General features: G+C 41.3%; 3 protein-coding genes across 3 annotated transcripts in view; 2 read left to right on the top strand and 1 right to left on the bottom strand.

The window, feature by feature from the left end:
• Positions 1–1,842: 1,842 nt before the first annotated feature.
• Positions 1,843–6,807, bottom strand: MRPL47 (mitochondrial ribosomal protein L47). The gene is made up of 7 exons (XM_088523816.1): positions 6,731–6,807; positions 6,384–6,595; positions 5,838–5,898; positions 5,250–5,346; positions 3,983–4,113; positions 2,835–2,930; positions 1,843–2,058 (listed from the first exon to the last, which is right to left on the bottom strand). Exons 1-7 carry the CDS (start codon positions 6,805–6,807, stop codon positions 1,941–1,943), a joined length of 792 nt encoding a protein of 263 aa, XP_088379942.1. The 3' UTR covers positions 1,843–1,940.
• Positions 6,808–6,938: 131 nt separating this feature from the next.
• NDUFB5 (NADH:ubiquinone oxidoreductase subunit B5) lies at positions 6,939–10,228 on the top strand. Its single transcript, XM_088523889.1, is given in 6 exon segments — positions 6,939–7,059; positions 7,333–7,418; positions 8,040–8,106; positions 8,880–8,944; positions 9,436–9,542; positions 9,988–10,228. Coding segments are annotated over 6 exon segments (567 nt in total). The 3' UTR covers positions 10,109–10,228.
• Positions 10,229–13,597: 3,369 nt separating this feature from the next.
• USP13 (ubiquitin specific peptidase 13) overlaps positions 13,598–26,413 on the top strand; it is a 45,413-nt gene continuing 32,597 nt past the window's right edge. Inside the window, exons 1-2 of the mRNA XM_088523887.1 lie at positions 13,598–13,747; positions 22,601–22,726. Coding sequence (XP_088380013.1) covers positions 13,598–13,747; positions 22,601–22,726 — 276 coding nt within the window. The remainder of the gene's footprint in view (positions 13,748–22,600; positions 22,727–26,413) is intronic.

Genomic DNA, 26,413 nt, shown 5'->3' with positions numbered 1-26,413 from the left:
TACTATGCACTGGTTTGTTAGTCGTGCTGTTATGGAGCGATTTCATGTTGGTAATCAGTTAATCCTTTCCACCTGATCTGTAAGAATGTATATAATATGCTGAATGCCTTTGTGATGTAGGTGAGAAGCACCACTTCAGAGACAGGGAAGTTGAGGCAAGAATTGCCTCTCCAAAACTAGAACAAGACTCAGAGGAGACCTCAGGATGTGGCTTAACATTTTGCAGCTAGCTGGTCCCTGAAAGGGACAGATCCTACTTGTTTTTTGCTGGTTTGGCTCCCTCAGCTGGCTTAGAGCAGGGTAGTAAGTGCCTGTATTTTGCAAAGGCAGTGTGCACTCAGGGGCAGAGGAGGTAGGAGGGTTTCTTTTCTCAGCTGGAACTGGCTGGCAGGATGCAGCTTCGTGTTGCTGTTAACCTTACTTGCTTTTACAACTATGTGATGTTCTGTATGGGGACACAATTAAGTCTTTGCTTAAAACCTGTGTTTTAAGTTATCTTAAAAGCTTTGGAAAACCAAATAGCTTATAACTGTTAAAAAAGAAATGTAAACAATACTGTTAAATTTTGGGTACCCTAAAGACTCCTTGGTTAATAATGATGGGCTTTTTCCTTGAAAATAGCTATGTGTTACCTCTGAACAATAAAATAATTTATCAAAAGTCTATTTTTGTGCTACCATGATGACCATTACTTTGTTCTTGCCTTCAAAGTTACTGCCAAAACACACTTCTCGCCAAAAGAGGCAAACTTAAGTGGACCACTACTAGCATACACAATCACCAACTATAGTTGGTCATCATATATAGAGATAAATATATATAGTATAGTCATCATAAGAGAATAATAAGGCTTAGGCTAGGTTGCATTCAAGAAAGATAAAGTTGGAATGGTGGAATGTGAGCAGTATTTGTATCTTAGCTTTTACCAGCCAACTTAAGGACTGTGTCAAATTGTGTAATGTTTCATGATGTTATCCTGGCATCAGTGATATACAGTTTGTAGCTCAATGGGAGGAGATAAAGTAGCTCTGGGGGGGACGCCTCTGCCTCGGGCATTTTAGTTTTTCCTTCGGTGTCAGGCTTAGGGTCTGGTACATCCAGTAACTTTTATCTTCTGTATCTTAAAAGAATTACGCTATGATATTATCCGTGAATGCTCTAGCAGCATTTCTAGAGCAAAGTACTTAATAGTTTTCTTAAGTTTGTAAAGAGAGTATGGGTGGTGTTTGGCAAGGGAAGGGTGCATTTAGCCTGCAGTTATTTGATTCCCTTGAAGTTTCCACTGTGGATTCTGCAGATTACATTGCAGAGAGCTTTTGCTTCAAGAAAGACTAGTCGTTGTGTAAAAGGCAACTTTATTCTAAGTTCGGAACTTAACATTTATCATCATAGTAGTAGTGAGCAGGATGAGTTTTTACTTTTCTACCTTCCTTTCACAGAAGCTTATTACAGACTTGTACACAGTGAAGAAAATTACACAAATACGTGAATTTGACACAAGTATCTACAAATCTAGGTATAAAGACTCCATTGTTAAATGTTCATGTGCCAAATACTGAACACTTTCTACCAAGCCAAGAAAAGTGTAATTCCTTGTAGCATGTTAAATAGGATAAATATCCCTACATTTTATACTTTCACCTGGCTGAGACCTGCTGCTTCTTACTGTTGTTATATATGCTTCACTTTTTAATTTAACGATTTTCAAATGCTTTTAGAAACAACTGTTAAGATCAATTTTAATGAATGTTCCAAAGCTGCTCTTTAATTCTAGATCACAATTTAAAGGTGGTCAAACTTTGTGAGATTAAAAAAAAAAAAAAAAAAAAAAAAACACACAACTCTCAGGAAAGCTCAGTCAACTTGTTCACTGGCTTCAGAACTTTCATTTCCTGTTCCAGTCACAGTCAAACAAGCAGCTGCTGTGCTCTTCCAGCACGTTACTGGCTCTGAGATGCCTCAGCAAGATGAGGGAACTTCTTTTCTAAAAGTTTCTTCCTCTTCTTCTCTAGATTTTGCCTTCTTGCCCTTCTACGTAAGTTGTTTTCAAGTCTGAGCCTAAAATAAAAACATTAGCATGGTTAAATTCTAGATATTCCAGATTTTTTTTCTAGTTTATTTTATCCAAACAGTATGTAATGTTCTACTTCAGTTTTGCCACTTTGAGTTTACTAAAGATACTCTTTATCTATTGGGAATGCTACCAGATACTGCACTTGAAAGGGGGTGGAATGAGGACTTCAAACTAGGATCGACACAGATTGAGCAGTCAGTGTTAAATGGCTGCAGTTTCAGGAGTGAAGAGGTGAAAAGAGTCCCAAAAAAAAAAAAAAAAAAGAGCAGAAACAGGATATTACCAAAAGAGAGCTGGAGAAGGAGTCTGAGGCAAGGTAGGAGGTCATTAGACAAGAAGAGCTGGCAAGGATTGTAGGGATAAACTGGTTTCATACCCCTAATCAAATAGAGGCTCCTAGCAAGGGCTTATTTGGAGTTAATTTGCTTTAGAGGAGCAGAAATGTTTTTTGTCTGCAAAAAAAAAATGTCTCCAGGTTTTGAATGCTCTGGAAGTTACAAGCTTGGGAGCACCTTAGGCGTTTCCCAGGTAAAATGACTCTTACAATAGCAACGTAATAGCTACACCTTAATTACTCTGGAAAAAGAGCAAATCCCCCTGATCCTTAGCTTTGTCCATTTTAACTTTTGAAACATTTCACAAATTTCCTGGAAACAGGCACTGTGATTACTGAAGCCTTGTTTTCAGTTTTTCAAAGCAGAAGGAGAATGATGACAAAAGATCAGAAAATTTCAATAACAGAAAAAAGAAAACTTTTTACCTGATGAAGCGCTCTACATGAGGTAAGTAAAAGAATCTCTTCCTTTTATGTTTTTTGTTCAAGTACCATGGTATTGGCCACTCCTTGAAAGAATACCTGTTAAAGGTAAATTAAAGCCATTATACAGCATCCTCCCTCTTGAATTGTACCAGAGTTGGTTCTGCTTTTAATTTTAGTGCCAGTGTTTGACTGTAACATGAAGTGCCAAACTGCTTGAGCAAAAGAAGATTTCCCCTCTAAGCATAAGACTCCCTTATTTCTGCTTGGCTCATAGACTTGCCTCCAGTCTGCACTGCATCCAGACCATCAGATCTGCTATTATATGTACACGGCAGCTACCTGCATGTGCTCAGAGACCCTTTTGTGTGGTGTCCACCCAGCCCCTGCTTTAACTGTACGCTGGACTTTCAGTAAGTGTCCAAACTCCTCTTTGTGGGCAGCTTCCATGTGGAAAGAGAAGCACAGAAGCCTTATCTACAGAAATATAAATCCAGGGGTTAGTATAGTTGGTATTCTATTATCCATATTTATTTACAGAGTTAAAATTGATTATTACAATAACACATGCCCTTTTGTTACCTACACTTTAACTACAGAGCTAAATTGCAGAAGTACCACTTCAAATGCCAATACAGTAAAGGTAAAACACTTCCTGCCAGGGACCTCAGAATCACCATTACAGATTTAAAGTATCTGGACATTAAATAGTTTTAAGGTAGAAAGTTAAGCTTAACAAAACTAAGTATCTGTAAGAAGTAGCAGGGAATTCCAATGTATATATCCTCCCACTCAATATTCTGGGAGATGCGGTCACAACAGTTGTCCCTTGGCACGTGGATGCTGCCTTATGCTAGGAACCTCCAAGCTAGCTCAAGCTGAACAGTACTCTGTGCTGCATGGATACATGTTAGGGAGCCAACACAGTAACAGACATCCTCTCCACATGGAAACTGTATTATTTCCATGGAACTAGTTCTGTTTCATTTAAGGGTGGAGTTTAGTGAAGAATTATTTATCAAGAGTTACAACAACAAAACCTATCAAAAAGCACCATTCTACATACAGATTAGAGAAGAAGGATGTTTTATGCTATACAGTGAAGTACTATAAGAAAAGTTCCAATATAAAAAATAATATATTTTCCATACCAGTAAGTGCGTCCTAAGAAGTCGTGTCTCCACTCACCAGGTACTGGCTTTTCCTGACCAGTTTGTAAAAGCCTCAAAGCATCTTCTCTTTCTCTGACAACCATATCTATTCCTTTCATAGATTTTGCTACCTGAAAATATGAAGTAGTTGCAAGATAGGCCAACAAAATACAATCTGACAATTTAAAAGAATCTCAAGTGAAGATATTTTAAACAAAGTTTAAAGAAAAGACATAGGTAAAATATATTAGGATGATATTCCATCATGAGTAACCTCACATTTGTGGACTAAGGGGAACAGCTTAGCAAGGCCTATGTGGTAGCTACAGCACTGTGGACTGGAATACTATAGCATAGGTGTTTTAAAAAGCTGCCTAGGTTACAAGTAGAACACAGATGAAATAACTGATCATCTGAATATTCATTAAAAACTGTCTGCCTAACGCCCAAAGACTATATGGTGGCTCTAATGCTGATGCCAGAAGTATGGAAAGCTCTGAGGCAGGAGAAACAAAGAGGAGATAGGTTATCCATACCTCTGTCAGGTGCACTGTGATGCCTGTGTGTTATTATAGTTTGCACTTTAGAGCCTGGTTACAATCTCTGGGTCTGTTAGTTCACTAGAAATCTGCACTGACCAAACTGTGACATTCGTGTTGAAGGATTTTAAGTCTGTCACATAAGATTACTATAACCTACATTACATATGGCCATGTGTTAAACTCTCTGGGATAATTTTAATAAGCTGATTGCTATATTTTATCCTATTGCTATCAAATCACTTAACTGCTGCTTATATTCTTATTGGTTGCCTGTTTCTTTTGGCGTGAGGCTCACAAAAGCAGATTTTACTTTTTCAGGTTTCATCAAAATGAATTTGGATAAATAACGAGCTATCTAAGAATGTATTATACATCCAAACAGCTCGGTTATTTAATGGGACGGTCAGAGGGGAGATCAACAGCTGTGCAAGTAGAAATGACAATGGATTCCTAAGTAAATTAAGTTTTCAATTGTAAAGATACAGAGGGATGAATTTATTACGTCAGTGTCAGAATCATGATGACAACAGGGCACGGCAAAGAAATAAAAACACAAGTTTGGAGAAGACAGAAAATGTCTTTGCAACAGAAGCTGAAGAAATATGAAAGAATACAGAGAAGGGTTTAACTTGAACTGCATAAGTTTCTAGAAATCTTCAAGGGCAATTTCTTGGAATAATGGCAGTAAAATATTCCATAACTCATAGCTCATAGGAAAAGGTTACCTTTTCTAAGCGCTCTGGACTGGGCATGGGCCTGTGCTGTCGCTTTGATTCTTGTTCTAAAGTTAAAAGCATGTTTCTTTCCTTCAGTAGGACATACCTATATGAAACACAGTAATACTTCAAAAATAAATTCTAGATTCATTGGCAATATTCATTAACTTCACAATGAGACAAAAAGATGCCAGTAAGTTGGAGAGAGCCTGCAGAGGTGGGCAGGGCTCACGCACATGACACAACAGAGGCTGCACTACCAGCTTATAGAGAAGTTAGAGCCAGGCTCTTCTTACAGTGCACCACAAAAGGACAAGGCATCTTGAAAAACTTCAAAGCTCAGGATTCTACAGTATCAATCTTGACCTCTTTGCCGCAAACCTGATCCCTCTATGTTGGACACAACTCCACCACTACAGCTGCATTACAGTTTTCATCCTCTGACTAGTAGAATTTAGACTGCTCCCAGACCAAAGCTAATTTAAGCAGGTGGTGCTGCATAGCAGGCAACTACTTACTGATAAACGCAGTCACATTTTCATAAAATCTCAACAGTTGCTTTAAAAGAAAAAATGTTATTTCACTGAAGTTACTTACCAAAGTTTGTGCAAATCTTCACTACTTTTGCCCCTGAGCTGCTTTACATCCCATGCATCTCCTGTAAGTTACCAAAAAGACAATTCAGTCCAATAGCATTGAGTTGTTTTTCTGCAAAAGTATCCTTCTTCTGCAGACCCTGATAGCTCAATAATTAGAATCTACTAATTAATTAAAAATATTATCTCTTGAAAAACTATCCTTGTTTATACTGAATTTTACTCAATTCAAGTACATGTAAGCTATAGGATTAAATAAGTAGATGAGATTGTTTAAATATACTGCTGGAAATGAAATTAAAAATGCTTCTACTTGGGAGCTAGTACCACGTAAGGGCAAGACAGGTAGTTAATCCTGAATTTCGTGCTTGTATAAGCACAAAATAGACAAAGAAAAGGAAGTTAACAAGCCTAAGGATGTGTGGGCACATAAACATATGCAAGCCACACATATATTTGTAAGTTTTATGTCATTAATGAACACTCTGACGGGGCAGAAGCCCAGATGTCCCCCGAGGCCCTAGCGGGAAGGCGCCGCGGAACTCACCGGACTTGACGCTTTTCTCTCCCCAGTTCTTCGGGTCATCGAAGAACTCCTCGAGGCCGCGGCAGGCCAGCGTGGTGTGCACGGGCCTCGCGGGGGCCTTGGCGAGCAGGCCCAGCGCTGACCTGTGCGAAAAACAACGCGAAAAGGCAAAAATCACCCTCTGCCGCGTGAAAACGCCCCTCTCGTCTCTGCTGGTAAGGGCGTGACGAGGCCTAGGTGGCTAAAAGGGCAGGGTTGAGGGCAAAAGATGGAGAGTCAGTTCTAAATAATGCATAAAGTGATCATGGAATACGTACGAAGGGAACAAACAGGAAGGGAATCGCTGGGCCCCCCGCCCCGGCTCGTACCCGGCGGGCGGCGGGGCCCAGCGGAGCGCACTCGCCAGGCGCCCGCACAGCGCGCGCACCGCCATGGCGGCCGCCATGGCCCCCGCTCCGCCGCCGGAAGGAGGCGGGGCGCTCTACCCGCCTCCAAGATGGCCGCGCGCACTGGCTTCACCCCCCGCCCCGGGGAAGGGCGGGCTCGGCCGGCCCCGCCCCCGCGCCAGCAGCAGTCATGGCGGCCTCGCTGCTGTTGCGGGCCGCGGCTGCCTGGGCCGCCCGGAGGGCTGCGGGCGGCGGCGGCGCCGGGCGGCTCCTGCGGCCCGCGGGGCCCGCGCGCCCGCCCGGCGCTCTCGGTAGGGCCGCGGCCGCGTCGGGGAGGGCGCGGGCGGGCGGGTGGGTGACCTTGGAGTGGCCTGGGCGGGAGGAAACATCCTCATGGCAGCCTGGCGGGGGCACCCCTGGTAGCAGCGGCACCTCCAAGAAATCCGCGTAATAATTGTTTGGCTACAGCTGCCTTTATTTTATTTTTATTTCTTTCTCCGCTTCTCTCCCCTTGTGGTGTTGACCTGGATGCAGTTGCCAAAGGGGGAGGGAAAGCTGTAAAAATCCTGTGGTTTCTCTTGCAGCTCCTGTCCGGCACAGCAGCCATGGGAAGCGGATGTTTATTATCAAGGCAACGAGTTTCTATGATTCCCGGTTTCTGAAGATGCTGGTGAGTTTAAAGGATGCCTTAGGTTTAGTGTAATAAATCACCAGCAAATTATGTAGGAATGGATAAAATATATTTATGAAAATGTGGGTGGTGCTTGTCATATAGACAAGAATTTTCAGTTCTCTTCCTAAATGATTTGCTGTTTTTTTGCTTTATTTTGCGTATGTTGTGAAATCAAGGCAGGTGAAGTTAAAAATACATGATTGGCTAAATGGTGAAGACTGGCATGAGCATTTCTGTCTGTGTAACCTGCAGATGTTTTCCATTTCTTTTCTCCTTTACGCACCTTCCCGGTTTACCAAAGCCATCAGTGATTATATTCACGGTGCGTTATATGACGTTACAGCAGAACGCTGAAACCACCTATCAAAAGATGCTGGGGCAGCACTTGGGCAAGGCACTGCTCCCATATGCTGTACTAAAGGGGCCCATGGACTGCTCCAGCGTTGCTGTTTCTGTGTTTGAGCTTGTTAATTAATTAATTTTAATCAGCAGTATTGCCCTATATGCTGCATTGCTATTCCACCTGCAAGTACAAGTCGTAATGGCTGTTACATGATTTTCAGACTAATTTCATCCTAATTTTGTCAGGCTACTGATTTTTTTTTTTCCCCCATGCAGAGATTCTATATATGTTTGACTGGGATACCAGCGGCAATATTTATAACATATGTGAACATCTTCATTGGTGAGTGCTCTGTTCTGCTTAACGTGAGTACACAGTGAAAATTATTAAATGGCTAAAGGGCAGCTTTGCTGGGTAGAAAATCCAGCTTTTCTATGGTTTGCCCTTTAGAAGACCATGAAAGAGACCAAACAATTGTGATAATAAGTAGAAAATGTTCCCAGTTTTTGTTGTTTTTGCTTGGTTGTTGCTTTTCGTAAAAGCTTTCTACTTTTTTTTGTTTTTTTTTTTTTTTAACTGGCACATTTAAATGAGCGTTTGGGTTTTTTGAACATTAATAATTAGTGAACAGCTCTGTTGTATTCCAGTGAGGAGTTGTCTCTACCTGGTTTTGCATATTTCTATAAGGATTCTGCATACCCTGTAATTATTTGTTCTTAGCTACAAAAAAAAGACTGGTAATCTTTATTTTAAATATATTACTGTAATAATTATTATTGAATTGATTTAGTTGAGAGACTATTAAAAATATATATACTTTCAGCTCATATATTTTTAAATGGGCATTTATGTGGACTTAATTTTAGTTATTTCTTCTGTATAGTTGCTAATTTCAGCCTTTGGTTGTGTGACTCTAAAATATGTGAGTTAGATGCATATAGTGTGAAATATCAGGAAAAAAAACAGAAGTGCGATTTTTTTTTTTTCTGAAGAGAGTTCTAATGGAGGGAGCCCCCTCCATGTGGAAAGCTGTTGTGTTTTTATGTGGAAAGAGGAGCATGTGGTATTTCGAAGATTACTTATGTGAAATGTTCATCTTCTCCTTTACTTGTCAGGTGAAGCTGAGCTTGCAGAGATTCCTGAAGGCTATATTCCAGAGTACTGGAATACTACAAAGTGAGTGTAACTTGCAGCAGAGAGAACTTTTCTCTCAACATTAGTCTGGGGAGGAAAGTGTGTGGAGTGAGATAATGGGATGGCCATATCCTCTTGTGCCAGTTTAAGGAACCTGACTTCAGTAACATCAAAATACATTATGTCTCCTCCATTAACTTGTTTTTAATTTTGCTACAGAATATTCTCCTGTAGATTAGCTGCTCTAGGTGACCCTGCATGTGCAGGGGGTTGGACTAGATGACCTCTACAGGTCCCTTCCAACCGTAAGCATTCTATGATTATCTTGGCATCAAAATAAGCAAGTTAAATATAAATTTTTAGGACTATGGTCTTATAAAAAAAAATTGAGTATGTATTTAGCTTTACTATAATCATCTGAATAGCAGTACTTCGAGTTGGTCATGTGTTTGGGATTGAAAACATGCAATATGATTTATGCATAATGACATTTTACTTGGGAATTATGTAAATAATCTATGCTTTTATATTTGCTAGCATCCTATAAGTCGTTGGATAGCTCGTTACCTCCTTGACCCCCCTGAAAAAGATTATGAGAAAAGCCTGGCTCTGCTTGATGTTGAAGCAAAGAAAGCTGAGATGAGGTATGGCATATGGTTAAGAACATTTTAAAAGGATATATTTGAGTTTCTTGAAATGTTACTATTGGAACCAAGATCAAGTAGGTCCAGCTACCATCATGATCAGTTCCTGTTTTCCTGTCCCCTATTTCGTTTTGGCTGAAAGCTGTGTCAGAAACTGGAACCCCTTTACTAAGCAAGAAACTGGCAGAAGTTCTGCAGATCTTTTTATTACTGTTTTGAGTTGGTTTCTTTGCGAGGGGAACAGATGTAGTATTTCATGTTCTAGTTGAACTCTTCATGTTTTGTTATTGTGTATGTTTCAGTAGTACTTATAAGTGCAGATGCTGAATTTATTGCTGTTGTCAGCAATGCACTGCTACTGCTAAACATCATTGTCCAGAGAGAGAAAAAAAAAAAAAAAAGGCAAAACCCCTATGTGTTCACTGACTTTATCTTTTTTCTAAAGGCTGATGGCTTTGGAGGCTCGCAGACTGATGAGAGCAAGGGGAGATGGACCTTGGTATCATTACGAAACACCTGATAAAAATCTTACTGACAATTCTATGAAAGCCACACCTGACAACTAAGAAGTCCCAAGAGAGTATGCAGAGTTTTAAGTGCATACCAGTAAATTGTGACTGAATTATGCAATATGCATCTTGCTGTTCATTGAATTAAATAAAAATAAAACTTTTTTGTTGATTCCAGTCATTTGAAAGAAGTTGTGGGAGCTAAGCTGGTATAGCTGTTAAGCTTATTCATTGGAGAAAAGGCGTTAGGTCATTTGGTAGCAGTTTTCCCCAGTGTATCAACATAGATGGGTGGCCTAATCTGTGTGAAGCAGCTTGATAAGGTTAGTATCCATCATGTGACTTCTTGTACCCAAGCTTTCAAACTTTTAAATAAAAGGTACAAGCAACTGTAAGGCTTTAAGTTGCCTTGTGACAAAGGCAAAATGAACTAGGCAAAAAGTTGCTAGATCTTTGGAATTTTGTCAGGGTGGACAAACACTATCTTTTTCATTGCCTGGACTCAAACCAGACTTTCACTCTGTTCCACAGTTGCAGCTTGTTCAAAGCCTTGAACAATTGCTTTCCTTGTATTATCTCAAAGGTGTCTTGTCTTTAACCTGTTGTGAAGACCTTTGCTCTTGACAGGGCCAGCCATGCTGCATCTTCCTTCATAAGTTATTTTGTCACCACTCAGAAAAGCCTTTTACAGACTGCAGAGAAGGAAGGGAGACTGGAGAAAATGGGAGAACGAACAGTTATAAGTTATGCATGATCTTAGAAATAAGAGGCAAAAGTTTAAGAGTCTCTTAAGAGAAAGATAAAGAGCAAGATAACTGGTTGCTGAACTGGGTATTCTCCCTTTGCATCAGCCAGAAAAGTGTTCTTTCTAAAACATCTTGCCATATTGCTTCTTTTGATAGTTTTTAAAGTGAAGTTTAAATACTTAACCTGTACTTTTCCTGTAATACTTTCTTTTCTAATAGATATAAAGTGGAGCCATGTATGTCCTTCATGGCAGAAAGTGTCTTCATTGATGCAGGCTTAAACAAAGTCAGTGCTCTGTAATGTGTGATATATAAAGAGAAATTGTACTGAGAAGTACTCTGTTACCTCATTTTGATTTTAAAAATGAGTATCAGGTGACTTGGAGAAATGCATACCTAGTAGTTCTCTAGTCTTTAATTTTTAATGAGCTTTTGATTTTATGTCAGCTATTATCTCTTTTTGAGAAGGCTTAGTTAAGACAGCACTTACCTCTACCTATAGTGGTTACTATTTATACTATCACTGTAGGACTAAAAAGAAAATGAAAAATCTTTAAACCTTTACAAATATGCGGTGGATATAAATTGGGTTAAGGATTTTTTGAAATTGTTTTGTATACTCTTGAAAATATCCTACAGTTCTTAGTTCTAAAATCAATAGTCTGCCATGTAGAACTTGCTTCATTATTAGGAAGAATCAAAGTGAACAAATATGAAATTGAGTATTTTCCTAGTAACTGCTGTGTATCTAATTTTTTTTTTTTTTTAGCAATTTTATATTATAACTGATACTATTAAATGGATAGTTTTCTTTCTGTAACAGGCTTAGTAAGATAACTGCCTCATAGAGGCTATTACAAAAGGATTGTTCAAGGCATGAAAAACCAGGATCAGGATGGAAAGAACTGCCTTTTTTAATGGATAAGATCACTATTAAGTAAACAGATATTCTGCTGTGTCATTACTCAGTTTTTAGTGGATACAACTATGAGGCTTAAATAATATCAAGATGAAAATTTCAAAATTCTATCCTCCAAATAGATGTAGCATAAAGAGAGAGACCATGTAAGAGATTTCCAAGATGAAAAATGCAATCCTATTTCTGTTAGTACTTAAGGCCATAAAGGCCTCTTTTGCTAAGGTGATTTGGAATAAAAAAAAAAAAAAAAGTTTATTCAAAAGTTGAATAGAACTGTTGCTAATCAGGAACAAATTAAATACATAAGGGGAACAAGGCAGAGAGAGATTCAGGATGCTGCATAACCAGAATGCTGAATCTTCAATAAGGTAAGTAGATAATAAGACTATAGATACAAACAACTTTTTTACTTGTTTGCATATTGTGTAATTTCAAAGCTGTTCAGCTATTTTTCTATGCTATTTTTGAGGGAGAAAAAAGAAACTCTATCTGACAGACTCTTGCCACTAGAGGGATATGTTTTGGCAGTTTTTTATTGGCTGTGGTATTCCTCTAGTTTGAAATCACAGAGTGAAGGACTGGGCTTCTTGGTTTGTGGCCACGAGTGACCTGTCTATATTGAAATTTCCCTCTTTTCTGAAGAAAATAAACCCAATTTCTTTAGCAAATCTTTGTCTTCTTAGGGTTTCAGAGTGTGGAAAACTAATGAACTTCCTTATATTGAACAATAGTACTTAGAAAATCTGAAGTAAACACAGCCTCATTTGCTGTTTCCTGTCAGTGCCAAACATGAGGAAGACTATAACACAAGGATTTCTTATTTTATGGTTCTTTGATGTAAATTCTCGTCTTGTGCAAGTCTGAAGTCATTTCACTGAGCTTGTATTTTGCTCTCCATGTTTCAGAATTTCCAAAGCTTTGAATTTTGTTTGAAAAACCCTGCTGAGCACAGACTACGCTGGTTACACCTGCAGCCTGTTTCTTTATTGCTGGCTACAAGTCATAATTTTTCATCTCTATTATTAATTCAGAGCCCCTTTTACACCTTTCAGTTTTTGAGGTAAAGAACAATTCTAGCAGAGGTCACACATGTACAGCTTGCTGCTAAGTGATATGAACTTAGGTTTTTTAGTTGTTATTTTTTTCAAATTACCTACTTGGGAGTAGCCCATGACCCTTTGCATCTACCGTCTGCTACAGCTGGAAGGCCACTTAGATATATGGCTTGATTTTGAACGGATCCATCATTTCATTAATCCTGACGATGATCCTGAGAGGATGCTCCTTGAGAAGCCTAAATAAATAAATAAATAATAGCTGTTTCGACCGTTTGGATATAGCTGTGGTTCCTCCTCTCCGCCCCTCTCCCCGTTGCTAGCGCGGAGCCTGGGTCAGACCTCACGGCTCTGCCCTGGGCGCCGGGCGCCATCTCGCGCCGAGGCGTTTCCCGCTCCCGCCGCAGCGGCTGCGCCGAGGCCGGAGCCCTCCCCTGCCCGAGAAACCCTTTCCCTGCCCGGGTGCCCCCTTCTCTGCCCGAGGAACCGTTTCCCTGCCCGGGTACCCCCTTCTCTGCCCGGGCAGCCCCCTCGGCGGCGGGGCCGGCGTCCCTGGAGAACTGGCGCTGCGGAAGCTGCGCCGTTAACGGGGAGCGCGGCGGCCCCTCGCGCCCTGTAACGGGCGGTGGCGGCGCCTCTGAAGGGGGTCCCGCCTCCTTCCCGCCCTCGCCGGGACCCCGAGGTGCCGCCGCAGCTGGTGCCGCTGCCATTGGAGTATAAATAGCATCTTCCCTCCCCCTGCCCTTCCTCCCGCCGCCGGGCCCGGCTCCCGCCGCCGCCGCCGGGCCCCGCTGCCCTCCCGCCTCCATTGCCCGCGCGCGCGGCCATGCAGCGGGCCGCGCTGTTCGGCGGCGAGGCGCAGATGGCCGCGGGGGACGTGGGCGAGCTGCTCGTGCCCTACATGCCCACGATCCGCGTGCCCAAGTCCGGGGACCGCGTCTACAAGACGGAGTGCGCCTTCTCCTACGAGTCGCCCGTGAGTGCTGCCTCCCCGCGCCCCCGCTGCCCCCTCCCTCCCTGCCGCCTTGTGTCCCGGGATTCCTGTTTTTCCTTTATTGTTTTCCTCCGTTTGTCCTACGCGGCGATGCCAGAAGGCTTCCCTGCCGCCTGCGAGAGGAGTTTGTGGTTGTCCGAGGTGTGCGCAGCCGTTGCAAGGAGAAGGAGCTGACCTTCCTGCTCGCTTTGTCTTTTTTTTTATTATTGTTTTTCCTCTCTTCTCGGTAGGAAACAGGGAAAAATCACTGTTTTATCACACTGTATCGCTGCTTGTTTCCTGGTGTTTAGGTTCTTTTAAGGAAAGTCCTCAAAGAAAATATTGAACCTGAAAGTCATGGTGAAAGTCTCCCCGAAACACTTTCCCTCCAGGGGTTTCCATTCCATCCCTGGACTTCAGAGAACTTGTGCTTCCCCCTTCGCTTATTTAGTTTGCGCTTAAGTGAAAGTCTGATGTAGAGCAACTTTCCCTCATGTCATAGTTGCCTTGGGGAGCATCCCTGAGTTCTGCGGGTGCATTTTCTGTTGTGGATTTCCAGCCTGGCTTGGTTCTGCCATTGCTGAGTATGTTGGAAACGCCAGTAAATAACAAGTGGATGCTGTGCCAGGAATATGTGTTTAGAAACTACCTTGTGTCAAACAGAGTTGAAATTCTGTAAGAAGTTGCTCCTCTGCATTGAGTGGAGGTTTCTCAACAGTGATGGAGATGAGATGCTGAAGAGATGCTGATGAGAAGCTGATGAGAAGCTCAGTGACAGAGCCTGAAGGAATCATGACAGGCTGATCAATGAAACATGTGTTTGAAATGGGTTTTTGAGGGCTTTCTCCCCCCTCTCTTTAATATTTCCCTCTAATGCACAAAATCAAAGTTGCTTTCAAAGGTGACTCAGCTGTCTGGTGCTCATCACGGCTTGTGAGCAGAGGTTATTTTTACCCGCGCTCTTCAGATCTCAAGTGTCACCCAGTGGCCCTGACCACCCCAGGAGGCGGTCTGATTGAAACTGCCAAATCAGACTCTGCTGCAGAGGTGCTAATTGCATTATATCCTAAATAAGGTGTTTGGTGTGGGGGGGAAAATCACTGCACCACAGTCTCCAGATTTCTGTTTGGTTTGAACACCTGGACTTTTGGGCCACTTGGTCCTTATGGTTTATAAGAAGCTTCCTTTAATTTGTAGGAAGGAGTATCAAATTCTGCTACAAACTAGTAAGTGTTAACACCTTTTCCCCCACTAAACATCAAATAAACACAGCAAAAGCTTTATTTATTTATTTTAGCAAAACACTATATTTGAGTACAACTTAAAGCATTTGAGCAAAGATCAAATAAACATAACAAAAGCTTAGTGGAAGAGGTGGAATCACCAGGTGTGATTTTAAAAGATGGTTCATTCCATTTACTTTCCTGGGAAGAGATTCAGGTTTTGGAAGCATTGTCCTCAGTCACTGGAGACTTTTAGTTTAAAGGTATCCATTGGGCAAAAGGCTCTGACTGAATCTATAAAATTCACTTTAGGCTCAGTTTCTACTGTCTAGTTTTTCACAGCTTTCCAGCCTGTACTCTGGTCTTTGACTTTGGACTTGTTTCAGAAAATGTATTTTGTTGTTCCCATGTAATCTAACAGACATTTGGGTATTGCTTCTAGGATAGCTGATTCTAAAAGACAAACTACCATCACTTAGGATTTTGAAAATAGTAAATTTAGTTTTTACACTCTTCCACCTGGAAGGAAGGTGAAAGAAGGATACAGTCAGATTGAACCCTAGGCTAAGGAAAGGTGTTTATCTTGATATGCATTGTATTAGGTTGGCTTAGTAACTTATTTTCCTAGGTCAACTATGTATAACCGAAGGGAGCAACTTCCTGAGGTGTCTGCCTCTTTCAGAACGACATGAGTTTTTCTCTTCTATAACATTAAAGCAAACAGCCAATGTTAAAAACATATCCGCTAGGATTTATTGTCAATAGCAAATTCCCTCTAACTTTGTCAATGAGGCGGTGTTTTCCATTGTACGCTTATTTCTCAATATTTCCTCACATCTTCTCTTTTTGCCCTTTCAATTATGTTCTTTTTTACACTTGCAGCTTCAGCACTTCTCTGCTTAGAGCTGGCTCAAGGCAAGGTGGTTTTTTTTTCTGCCACTTTTCTTCAATACCAGATTTTATTTTTCTTTCCCCGCCCCCTGCCAAACTAAAACCATAAAACTCTTCCTCAAGCTTTACTCTTGAATCCTCTTCCTCCACATTCCTTTCCTGAGTATTTTGGAACCTAAAACTTGAGTCAATTAATTTTTGCATGCACTTCTCTTAAGTGACCTCCCCAGTCACACAGCATCTCTACACTTAAGTTTCTCTGTCTATAAAATTTGTGAATTATTACCTTCCTTGTAAAGGGAATATTATGATCTTTAAAATACACTCAATTCTGTCAGACCTATCGGTATTTGCTATGAAGCCCTATTAATAGGGAGAAGGGTTCTCCAGCAATTTTGAAGAAGATCAGGAGGAGTGGGACAGTGAAAACTGGAGTCTTTTGGTCAAGCGATGCCAAATAAAATGAGTTACTGTGTGCAAGTGGCTTCATCTTTTAGTTTCTGTTGTGTGAATTTAAATGTGCTGGAATATGTTGATTTTGTCAGTCTGTTGGTTGTGTCCTTTTGTCCAGATTTAGCCAGTAAAAGTGTCACTGGACATCCGTGTTCTATTAGATAGAGATAGTTTTGCATCCTTTTCTCAGCATCTCTTGACTCACTGTGCTCTTCCAGTACATTTTAAATCCTATCTCCCTGTGTGGAGATCTGAGAGCAGTAGATAATTTAAACTGTGCTACAAAGAGTGGCACTAGTTTCCTGATTTCAGACATGAGAGCGTAGGAGCGTTTTTTTTTTTTTTTTTCCTACGTGGATTAACACTGGCCCAATGATCTTCTCAGAAAAGTAGTTGTTAAAAGGTCCACTGGTTAAACGGGAATGAGATTTTTTCTGAAATACAAAATTCATGTCCTTGGATTTGGCCCATTTCCAACAGAAGGTCCTAGGGTTAATTTCCAGGGAAGCTGGGAGGAGCAGGAGCAGAGTTTCTGTGCATTCAAGAGCCCTATTAGCAGCTCTCAGCTTGCTAGTCTTAGAAGATTAGAAAATAGTGCTTTTATATGACTCGACTTTTAATTCCTCTCTTTTTTGGGTGGCTTCTAGAAGAGCTGTGTTTCCTTGATGAGGGCTTCCACTCCAAATAACCTTTGATTCTTTATGCTGGAGTGCAGAAGGAAAGGAGGGCAGCCTACCAAGTGCAAGCAAGGCTTGGTGTGACTGTTGCCCCCTGTACTGACCCCAGGTGCTATAACAGCCTCCATCTGCTGGGAAATTGAACCATGAAATCCTGTAGTTCTCATTCTGGAGACCTGATGCACATTCCCTTCTGGTGATGCTCTTTCTTTCTGGTGTCTGTGCTATTCTTCACGCAGGTTTCTTCTCTCTGTTATTCCGTCTGCTGAGACCTCTCTTCCTTTGCTGGCAGCTGAACTTGACTTTGTATCATCACGCAGACCATGGAAAGCAGGGAGTTTTTATTTACATAATCTTTTGTCCACAGTCAAGCTTGTTATTTATGTAGAAATGCAAGATTCAGCAGGAAATTCCACCCACCTTTGTATGAGATCCCTTTCCTCAAATCTCTGATCATTTAAGATCAGATGTGTCAGAGGGAGAGATGATAGCCAGAAAAGGGATATAAATTGGAGTATAAAAATGGCTTATGTGCAGACTGTGCACGTGGATGTGCTCTGAAACATTCCCCAAGAAAGGCATTAGATGTTGCAACTACAGCACAGGTTGCGAGTCCAACACAGCTCTAGGACAAGCAGTCTAGTTTCTGTAGATCACCAGATTGTATTTGTTTGTGAAGCTTAAAATTTGGCCTCACACTGCTGGAAAATCTCGTTGCTGACAAGAACTTCCTGTGTGGATATTACTAACTTCATTTTTGTGGCTTGGGAAGTTTGTAATGGTTATGTTAGGATAACTCCCAAAGGCTAAGCTGTGCTAATGCTCTGCTGTTATCAGTTGAGACTGAAATCCTTGAGAGCCTGCAGTGTGTAATGGACATCAGTGACCATGCTGCATGTCATTTTCTATCTATAAATGTATCCTTTCTGGCTGTTCCTTTGGCCAATATTCCTTGAAGAAAATCAGAAAGTTTCTGGAACGATAGGCAGGTATCTTGTTTATATTGATGGGATGGGAGCATCAGTGAGAAAAAAAAAATCTAAGAAGATTGAATACACTCATCCAAATTGAGTATTACCTGCAAATTACTTTGTCTTAGTGGCAAAATACCCTCCAAATTACTTACACAGTGAATTATTTTTTACTGTTATCGAAGTAATGATTGACTAGAATATTTTTGGTAGTGGTGAGACTAGGGTAGTAAGGTACTTTTACGTGCTGGAGAGTAGCTACAGCAGAGAGATGCAGAGGAGCTGATGGCCCATCTGGAGCTCTGCTGAGTCTCTGAGGAGCATCCTTAGGCTCCTGTGACTTCTGTCCTGGTCAGGCAGTGCTGCCTTTGTGACCAGCAGGTTTGTACAGCTAAGGCTCTGCGTGATGCAAAACTCACCAAACTGTCTCTGAATCAAAGTGCTGTGGAAGCAGGTCACGTGCAGGTACCCGTGTGATACTTGGCTTGAGCTAATAAACCTGCTGCATCTGAGCTTGCTGTCAGTGATTCTACAAATCACACTGTACAAGGTGATCACAAACACCGTGGGTTGCTGGGTGTAAGCTCTTCATTCCCTGGTATGGGTCACAAGCATCCCTGGCCTCGCATCACTTTGCCCATCATATGGGCACACTTGAAGCCTTGTTGATGCTGTTGTGAAGGTGACTCGTGGTTACTGCTTCAGGATGATGCGTGGCCTGGCCTGGAGTGCTGAGTGGCTGATGGATGTGAAGGACACCTAGGGCCTTGCCTAGGGATGGTGGTTTGGTTTCAGTTAGCATTTGGCTGGCCGAAGTGGGGGTAGGTAGCATTTTCACCGTAGGCTTTCTTTTTGTTCTACACATTAATTTTTTGTGTGTTTTTTTCTGGAGAATATTCATAGTTGAAACGTTATTCTTTTTTGGCCTTTTGAAGAGTCCTATAATAAAAGGCCTGTCATTTAATTACACTGTTGTGTATTTCAGTGCAATCTTAGGAATGTTCCTCAAACTTTTCAAATACATTAAAGATAGGGCTGCTGTTACACAAGAGGAGTCCTGTGGCCACCACTTCATTAATAATGGTGACTACTGATGAGCAGTAACTCTGAACAGAGCTGACATGGCCACTGACTTTGTCGGGACACATTTCTGTGGAGACATATTACAGAATGCAGGGGTTCCAGTGACCAACCCTTCGTCATAATCTGGACTTTCTAATTATCTGTGATGGAATGAACCCCATCACAGTTGCTTCTTTTATATTTGGGGTTTAGAGACTCATGAAGACGAGAACTGCCGTTTTACTCCCTTCTCTAATACTTTTATAAGTAATTTTTTCCCCTATTCTGGTGAATCTGAAGCAAGCTGCTGTGCTGCAGACATTGCGTCCAAGTCTGTAACTATTATGTTAGTAGATAAATCACTGCGGTAGGTCTTTTATAAACTCGTTATTGTCTGAGCCACATCAGGAACTGAAATTGCCTAATCCTACACTTTCCTGAGGGCCCTAAGTGACTCAAGGGCTGGTAACAGGATACAGAATTGTAACTTCATGTCTAGATCAGATCTGTTAGTGCCTGGTGCCTTGAAGATGTTCATCTCGCTCAGTGCCAATGTGCACTAGTGGATGCTTAGGCATTCATGTACTTTTCAAATGAACATTATTTACACAGAGTTCCGTTCTACACCTATGTAGAAATGCTATTTCTTCCAGAACTGGTCGTATTCTTGGTGGATTGAATTCAACGACACAACAACACAAAGCCTATCTTAGATGACATTCAAGTGCACTTTGAGCAACAAACTGGTGCCTAGTCCTTTTTGGAGCCTGTTGCAAGGGGTGGCTTTTCTACCTGGTGGAGAGTCTTTACCTCCCCCCCCCCCTTTTTTTTTTTTTTTTTTTTTTTTTGCTGTGACCTTTAGACTTTTGAACGTTTTGTCCTCTTTGCAGGCTGGATGAAAGGATAGCCTGCTTGCTCTCTCCGGGAGGAATAACTGTTTTGTTAGTAACCACAACCAACTTGCTCAGATTCTACATTTAGCCTCTACACTGAAAGTGTCAGATTGTTGTCATAGGCTGCTTATCAGAAAAGGTTCTGTGCTAGCTTGGATTCCATCCAAAGTAGGAGAGAAGAGTCTCTAAGAAAACAAAATTGTAAGCAAGGTTCCAAGACCCCTGGACTGCCAATACTTTTTCATTTGGTTGTCTATCTATGGGATTCTCTCACAGAAGAAACAGCCTTGGCTTTTTCAGAGAAGTAGATAATACATGATGGTTTTGCATACAGGATATAAAAGCAGAGAGCCAAGGTGTTGCTGACCTTACACTAGTTATGTAAGAGTGTGTGAGCTTTAAAATACATATACTGTATTTTAAACATTATCGTATATTATTAACGGTTTAAATACCGGATATGGAATTTTCTTTTAAATGTTGAATTACTTTTGAGCACAATTGCAGCTATTTGCCTTTTTTGAAGGCTTAGAAGATTTCCATTTTAAAGGAGTTGCTTTCTAAACAGAATCCTGGGTGTTGAGTGGATCAGAGATGAGATGACTACAGTGTTTCTTATCCACTCTGTGGAGAAACCATCTTTGTGGTATCTAGATGCTGTTTGAAAGACTTCACGGTGTATATTAGGTTTGAATGACATGTACCCTAAGCTTCACACAGATCTGAATCCTGGAATGCGCTGTTCAACTTCTTGTCCTTTTGAGGTAGGTAAAGCAAGGGCCGCGCGGTTCGTTCTGTGTTTGTCATTCAGCTAAATCTGAAAAGCCGAAGCTCATCTCTTTTGGCTCGTGTTAAGAAACCAAGGCAGAGAGAACTCTCTAGTTTTGTGATTGAATATCATTCTCTGATCTCCCCTTCTTTCCTGTCCTACCCAGCTCTGCTGGTTCTTGTTCTGTTTCTCCAGTTCCAAGGCTTCTTTTTGCCACTGCAGAAGAACTGGTATTTACTGGTGTTTTAAGAGCCAGTTCTTCACTCCTAGCTTTAGTAAGTATTGATACAAATAAGCATGTCTTACCAAATACCATTCATGTAGAGGTGAAGGTGGCGGATCAGCTGGAAGTTTAAAATCATTCATGTCTTACACTTAGTAAATATACTCAGTACAGTCTTTAAAAAGAGTTGGGGAGAATTTACTGCATTTAGAGCAGCACATTGAAACCTGATTTTGGGGACAGTATTGGGAGAGGAGAGACTTGTTAGGCCTCAGCTGGTTTATGTCTACTCTGAAGTGGGCAAGAACTGCTTTCATGTGGTGTCTGCTGTGGCAGGGTGGGCAGCTCGGCGCTTACCCTGAGAGAGGGGACAGACTGGGATCAAGCAGAGTAGGGATTCCTGCCTTCCAGAACTTTGGAGAAAGGTGCACCTGGCTGTTAAGTAGCGTTTGTGTCCAGCGTGGGATGGTACCCTGTCAAAGTTGTTGGTTTGGCACACATCTGATGACTTGTGCTCTTCTGTGAGCCTTGGAGTGATCTTTGGTTAATCAAGCAGTTTCTGACATAATTTGGTGTTTACATTTCCTAAATACAGCTTTGGTTGCTGTTCTTGGTATATAGGATCTGCCCCTATATGCACAGGTTGTTGTAACAATTCTCAATCAATATCTAATTGCAAGTATGTTCATAACAAAATAGATTTAGAAACTATTGATGACTTGTTACGGAGATGCCTTTTTTTCCTTCCCCCTAAATGCCTATAGATGAGTTCAGCTCACGTTCTTCTTGGGGAGTTGAAGGTGGTGGGATGTCCTGTACCATCCAACAGCACAAACAAATTCACAATAGAAGGAAGGTCACGGTGCTTCTACAAAGCTCGTTCTTTGTTATGCACCATCTCTTCAAAACAATGTGCACTAAAGAGGGCTTGAAAAAATTGATCTAACACCTATGGGCAATGTGACTGAATGTCCTTCTGGCAGCCTGAAGGATGTAGGGTGTTTGGGAGAGCAAAACCTAAAGGGACTCCCACCAGGTTATGTTACCAAAACATCAGCCTTTGTAATCAATGCCAGGAATGTGTCCCTTTGTAGTGCCCTTGCCTCCCAGCACTCTGATTGCATGGGCAGAGTTACTCTCTGACAGAGAGTGAAAAATATTTAGAAAATATTTTCCAATTTCTTTGCCTGTCACTTCTAAGAGACATGAGCTCACTTGTGAGATCTCAGTGAAATTGTGATCAACAGCAGAAATTGTGTCTGGATCCCCAGACCACCAGTTCTGCACCACTTCCAATCTGGAATGTTACTCTTGCAGTCAAGTGGCTCCCAAATGTTTTACTATTGGGGAAAGAAAAAAAAAAAGTTTATGCTTCATTCTTTCTCCATCTTAGAATTTTCTATGCTCACAGTTCACTTGTGGATTGGGCACTCAGTGGAATTTTTCAAGAGCAACTTTTGACCAGCAATTTGGGCACTCGCTAATCTGTAGTTTTAAAGTAACGAGTTCAACGAGTTGTTACATGCTGTGATATGATGTGCAAGGTTCTTCGAGGGCTGATAATGTAAACGTTGTTCTGTGCCATGAAAGTCGTGTTTTAAGTGTTTTGTTTTGTTTTTTCCCTCTGCTTGCTGATCCTTTCCTGTTCTGTCCGCTTCCTTCTCTGCTCTAACTGTTTGTGTCATTCCTTTTAGGACTCCGAAGGAGGTCTCTATGTGTGCATGAACACATTTCTGGGATTTGGAAGGGAACACATTGAAAGGCATTACCGGAAAACAGGACAGTGTGTATATATGCACCTGAAACGCCACGCGATCAAGGTGAGATTTGTGGTTTCCTAACAACTCCAGGCAATTTTTGGGGGCCTTTTGCCTGTTTAGATGACATATTTTGGAGACAGACCAAGTTTTGAATAACGTGTTTGGAGTTAGCAGTCAAATTCGGGTTCTTAGATCCCAAACCATCATACAGTTTGATGTTTGAGCTAAATCACAAGCTCTGAAAGACCAGTTCTTAAAGGCAGCTTGTTGCCCAAAGAGTCCAGTAATTGCCCCACTTTTCCCAATTCTTTACAACATGCTTCCATATATTATATATATATATGTATATATTTTTTTTGTATGTAACAAAATACTTCTTAGCAGCCTGCCTTTGAAGTGCAGATTTACTGGTTTGGGTTCAGATTTGGCTAGAAGTTTCTGAGGCTCTTTTTATGTGAGGTTTCAGCTCAAGGTGACAGGATTTCTTTTCATCCTAAGATTTATATCATGAGCTTTAATCACAACCTGGCCTGTGATCTGAAACTCTTCTTAAATTGATACTGGATGCTAGATCCAGACATTGCCTGCAGACAGTGTTACACCCTCCCACACATGGATGGATGCATATAGACTTCCTGCTCACTGTTCTTCCACAATATCACTGCACATTAACAATAATTTATAACTAGTGTTTCATAACATCTGTTTCTGTGCGATTTGTCTGGTATCTTTAAAAAGTTCTTAAGACTTCTAATCTGAGCTATATGGATGGCACTGGGTTTGCTTCTGCATTCTCCTGTGAGCTCTGTGTCTTTTGGCCAGATAGGGAGCCTAAAATAGCTGCTCAGAGTGGGACAGACTATTTCCTGTTTCACTCTCCAGCAGTGATTCCCCTGGGTGTCAAGGCCCTGGTGCCCTGATGTGACTTACTTTATTTCCGCTGGAGGACTATTCATATTTTATCTGATGAATTATGGGGAGGCAGATTACACGTCCCCTGGGCTGGAATTGGTGATCGTGTTTGTTCTGTCTTAAAATTCTCTCTGCTTGTAAGAGTGGTAACTACACTTCTTTCACATTGATAACTCTAAGATCTTGTAGGATCTAGTCTAGTTTCAGGAATTGAGTGAGTTAAAGACCCTTGAAGGCTGATATCTCTGACTCGGAGAGTCGGGCAGAAATCTTGTCAGGATTCCTTGTATTTAAACTTCTTCCAGCATTGGTCATCCAAAGTAACTTGGGAATTTTCAATGTTAAATTAAACTGGGATTAAAATGAGACCCACCAAAAAACATTTCCTGGTTAAGGATTTGTCTGAAGGAAGAAACAAATACACTGCTTGTTGGTCAGTGTTTGAGCACCCCTTCCATTGAAGTAGTTCAGTGGATCCCCTCCTTCTTGTGAATAGTGATGGAGCAGAAGGGATGAGGTGTGTGTATGGGGGTGACACACTGGTGCATGGGACACACTGTGTGGAAGAGGCTCTATACATTTCAGGTGAGGATCGTGTCATCTAACATGGACCATAGATAGGATTCTTCATACGTTAGCCTTGGTGCATTTTGGTCACCATGACTTTACTTGCTCTCCAAGTTTTCTCTGATTGATGTGGAACATCAGGCCTTCCCTGAAAGTCTTATGAAGAGCCTGGCACGTGCTATGCTGTAGCTCTGGTTTTGTAAGCCAGGCTTTTGATGGTGTGCGATACAGTAAAGCCGAAGGCTTTAGGTTTATTGCTTTAGGATTCTCTTGGCCAGGCTGCTGTTCCAGCTTGTAGTTCCCTTGGCATCATGCTTGCAGAATGCAATACATTGCTGCAGAAATCCTTGTTTGCTTCCAAAGGTGTTTGGAATAAATGTCAATTATGTGTCCACAATTGAATTAGAAAGCAAGGGTCAGTTCTTCATTCCATTGGCCTTAGTAGAGCTCCAGTGTTTGCCAGCGGCAGATCCGCACCGGAGGCATCTGCTCAGCCACCAGACTGTCTGCAAGAGTAACTTAGGGAGCACCTTCTGGTAAAATGATTAACTGCATCAACAAAATGGATTTTTTTTTTTTTTTGAGAGAAAGAGAGAGAGAGAAAGAGAGGGAGAATGATTGCCCAGGTAGTATATAGCCTAAGGTGGAGGTTTAGCTTGGTGCTACAGTGATACCTCAGGCCATGTTGAAAACACCACACAGTTCAATATGAAATGTACTACAGTGGTGGGTTGCCAGATATTTTACAATGAGACTTCTGCTATAAGAACATAGCAGTTGATGCAGTTTATGGAGGTGTAAAATAGGAGAACTGATGCCTTATGAGAGAGACATCACAAACAGAATCCAATGCCAGAGCTGGTTTGTTGTGCAGACCCCAATCGGTGCGTGTGTCACTCTGCTAATTAGAATTCAAAAGTCTTTGAATTCAATGTTCAGTATTGTCTGAAAGGTGGAGAAACTAAGGCAAAAAAAATGTCAGGACCTGATTTGGTTAGAAATATTTGACATCTCTAAATCTGGTTTAGAAATACTGAGCAGTTTGACAAATCAAGTTGAAGCATTTAATGTTAGACTGTCATTCTGGAAACGCTCCGTGTGACTGTTTCTTCAAGACCTGTGGTCTTAGTGACTGTCCTAACATCCTACTTGGAGTCATCAAAGCTTCTCAGTTCTGAAAGCAATATTTCTTAATAATAAAGTTCTGATCCTGAGGACATGTGCATTAGAATATATTTATGTTTATAGTTAGTTTATAGTGTATCTTGATGCTGCTACTTTAGAATAAGAAAAGATGCTTGGATAATAGGTTTTGTTCTTAACTGCAGCCAAGGAGATTTAGTCGACATCTGCTCTTTCTAAGAATGGAAAAATTTCCTATGGCCTGCGAGGCCTTATTGATGATTCAAGCAGATTGCTTTGGCCAAAGCTTTATTTACATGGTGAAGGGAACCACCCAAAATATGTGACCCTTTCACCCACCGGGGAGCAGAGGCAAACATGAACTTTCCCTTGGCTGACAGGTTCTTGGCTGGTTTCTCTCCACCTGTTGTATCCCAATATTATTAAAAAAGTCACCTAACAACCTCACCACTCACACTAACATTATACACCAGATAATAAATCATGTTGGCATTATAGCTACAGAGGCCTATTGAGAGATTTAATTTAATGACATATGTTAACGAAGAGCATGTAATAGTGGACACATTGACTTATATGTTTGCCCAGCTACTAGTGTTTTGCTCAGTAGTTTGAAGATTTTGGAAGTGAGAAAATTGTTCTTGAAACTGAGTGTCAGTGGAATGAATGGGAACTTACTATCTTTTGCTGTGTAGTTCAACTATATAAAAAATAATCCCTCCCTGAGCTGTTGCTTGGTTTTGCCAGGTTTCCTCCCTACTCTCTAACAGGGTATGACCGTAACTTGAATTGATATTAATGGAAGCAGACTTAGATACTGACTGTTTCTTCTTTTTTTTTATTTTTTTTTCTCTGGATAGAAGAAAATTAGCTGAGCTAAGGGATCACAGTGAAGTGGAAAGTTAGTTATGGAGTACTTATTTTTTTATGCAGTATTTTTTTAATGTTTTGCTTTAGTCATTAAGAAATACTGTAGGCATTTGGTGATGAGGGGTCTGAGTGATACTCCGCATCCCATGTCGATGATGGGACAGCAGTCACCCTTAGGCACCATCAGACACGCCCTGCTTCACAGCTCTTAAAGGAAAGTGAAGGGCTTTGGGTGGTCATTTACTTCCTCACTCC

This window comes from Tinamus guttatus, unplaced genomic scaffold (genome assembly GCF_059628265.1).
Source record: "Tinamus guttatus ecotype Peru unplaced genomic scaffold, ASM5962826v1 Tinamus_guttatus_pri_ptg000198l, whole genome shotgun sequence".
Taxonomy (NCBI): Eukaryota; Metazoa; Chordata; class Aves; order Tinamiformes; family Tinamidae; genus Tinamus; species Tinamus guttatus.
The sequence above is the reverse complement of the archived record's forward strand: the minus strand, read 5'-3'. Positions and strand labels throughout refer to the sequence as shown.

Coding starts and splice junctions, on each gene's coding strand:
- MRPL47 (XM_088523816.1), bottom strand. CDS start 6,807: ATGGCGGCCGCCATGGCGGTGCGCGCGCTGTGCGGGCGCCTGGCGAGT. Junction 5,347..5,837: donor GAAGATTTGCACAAACTTTG/GTAAGTAACTTC, acceptor TGTTTCATATAG/GTATGTCCTACTGAAGGAAA. Junction 2,059..2,834: donor CATGTAGAGCGCTTCATCAG/GTAAAAAGTTTT, acceptor TTTTTATTTTAG/GCTCAGACTTGAAAACAACT.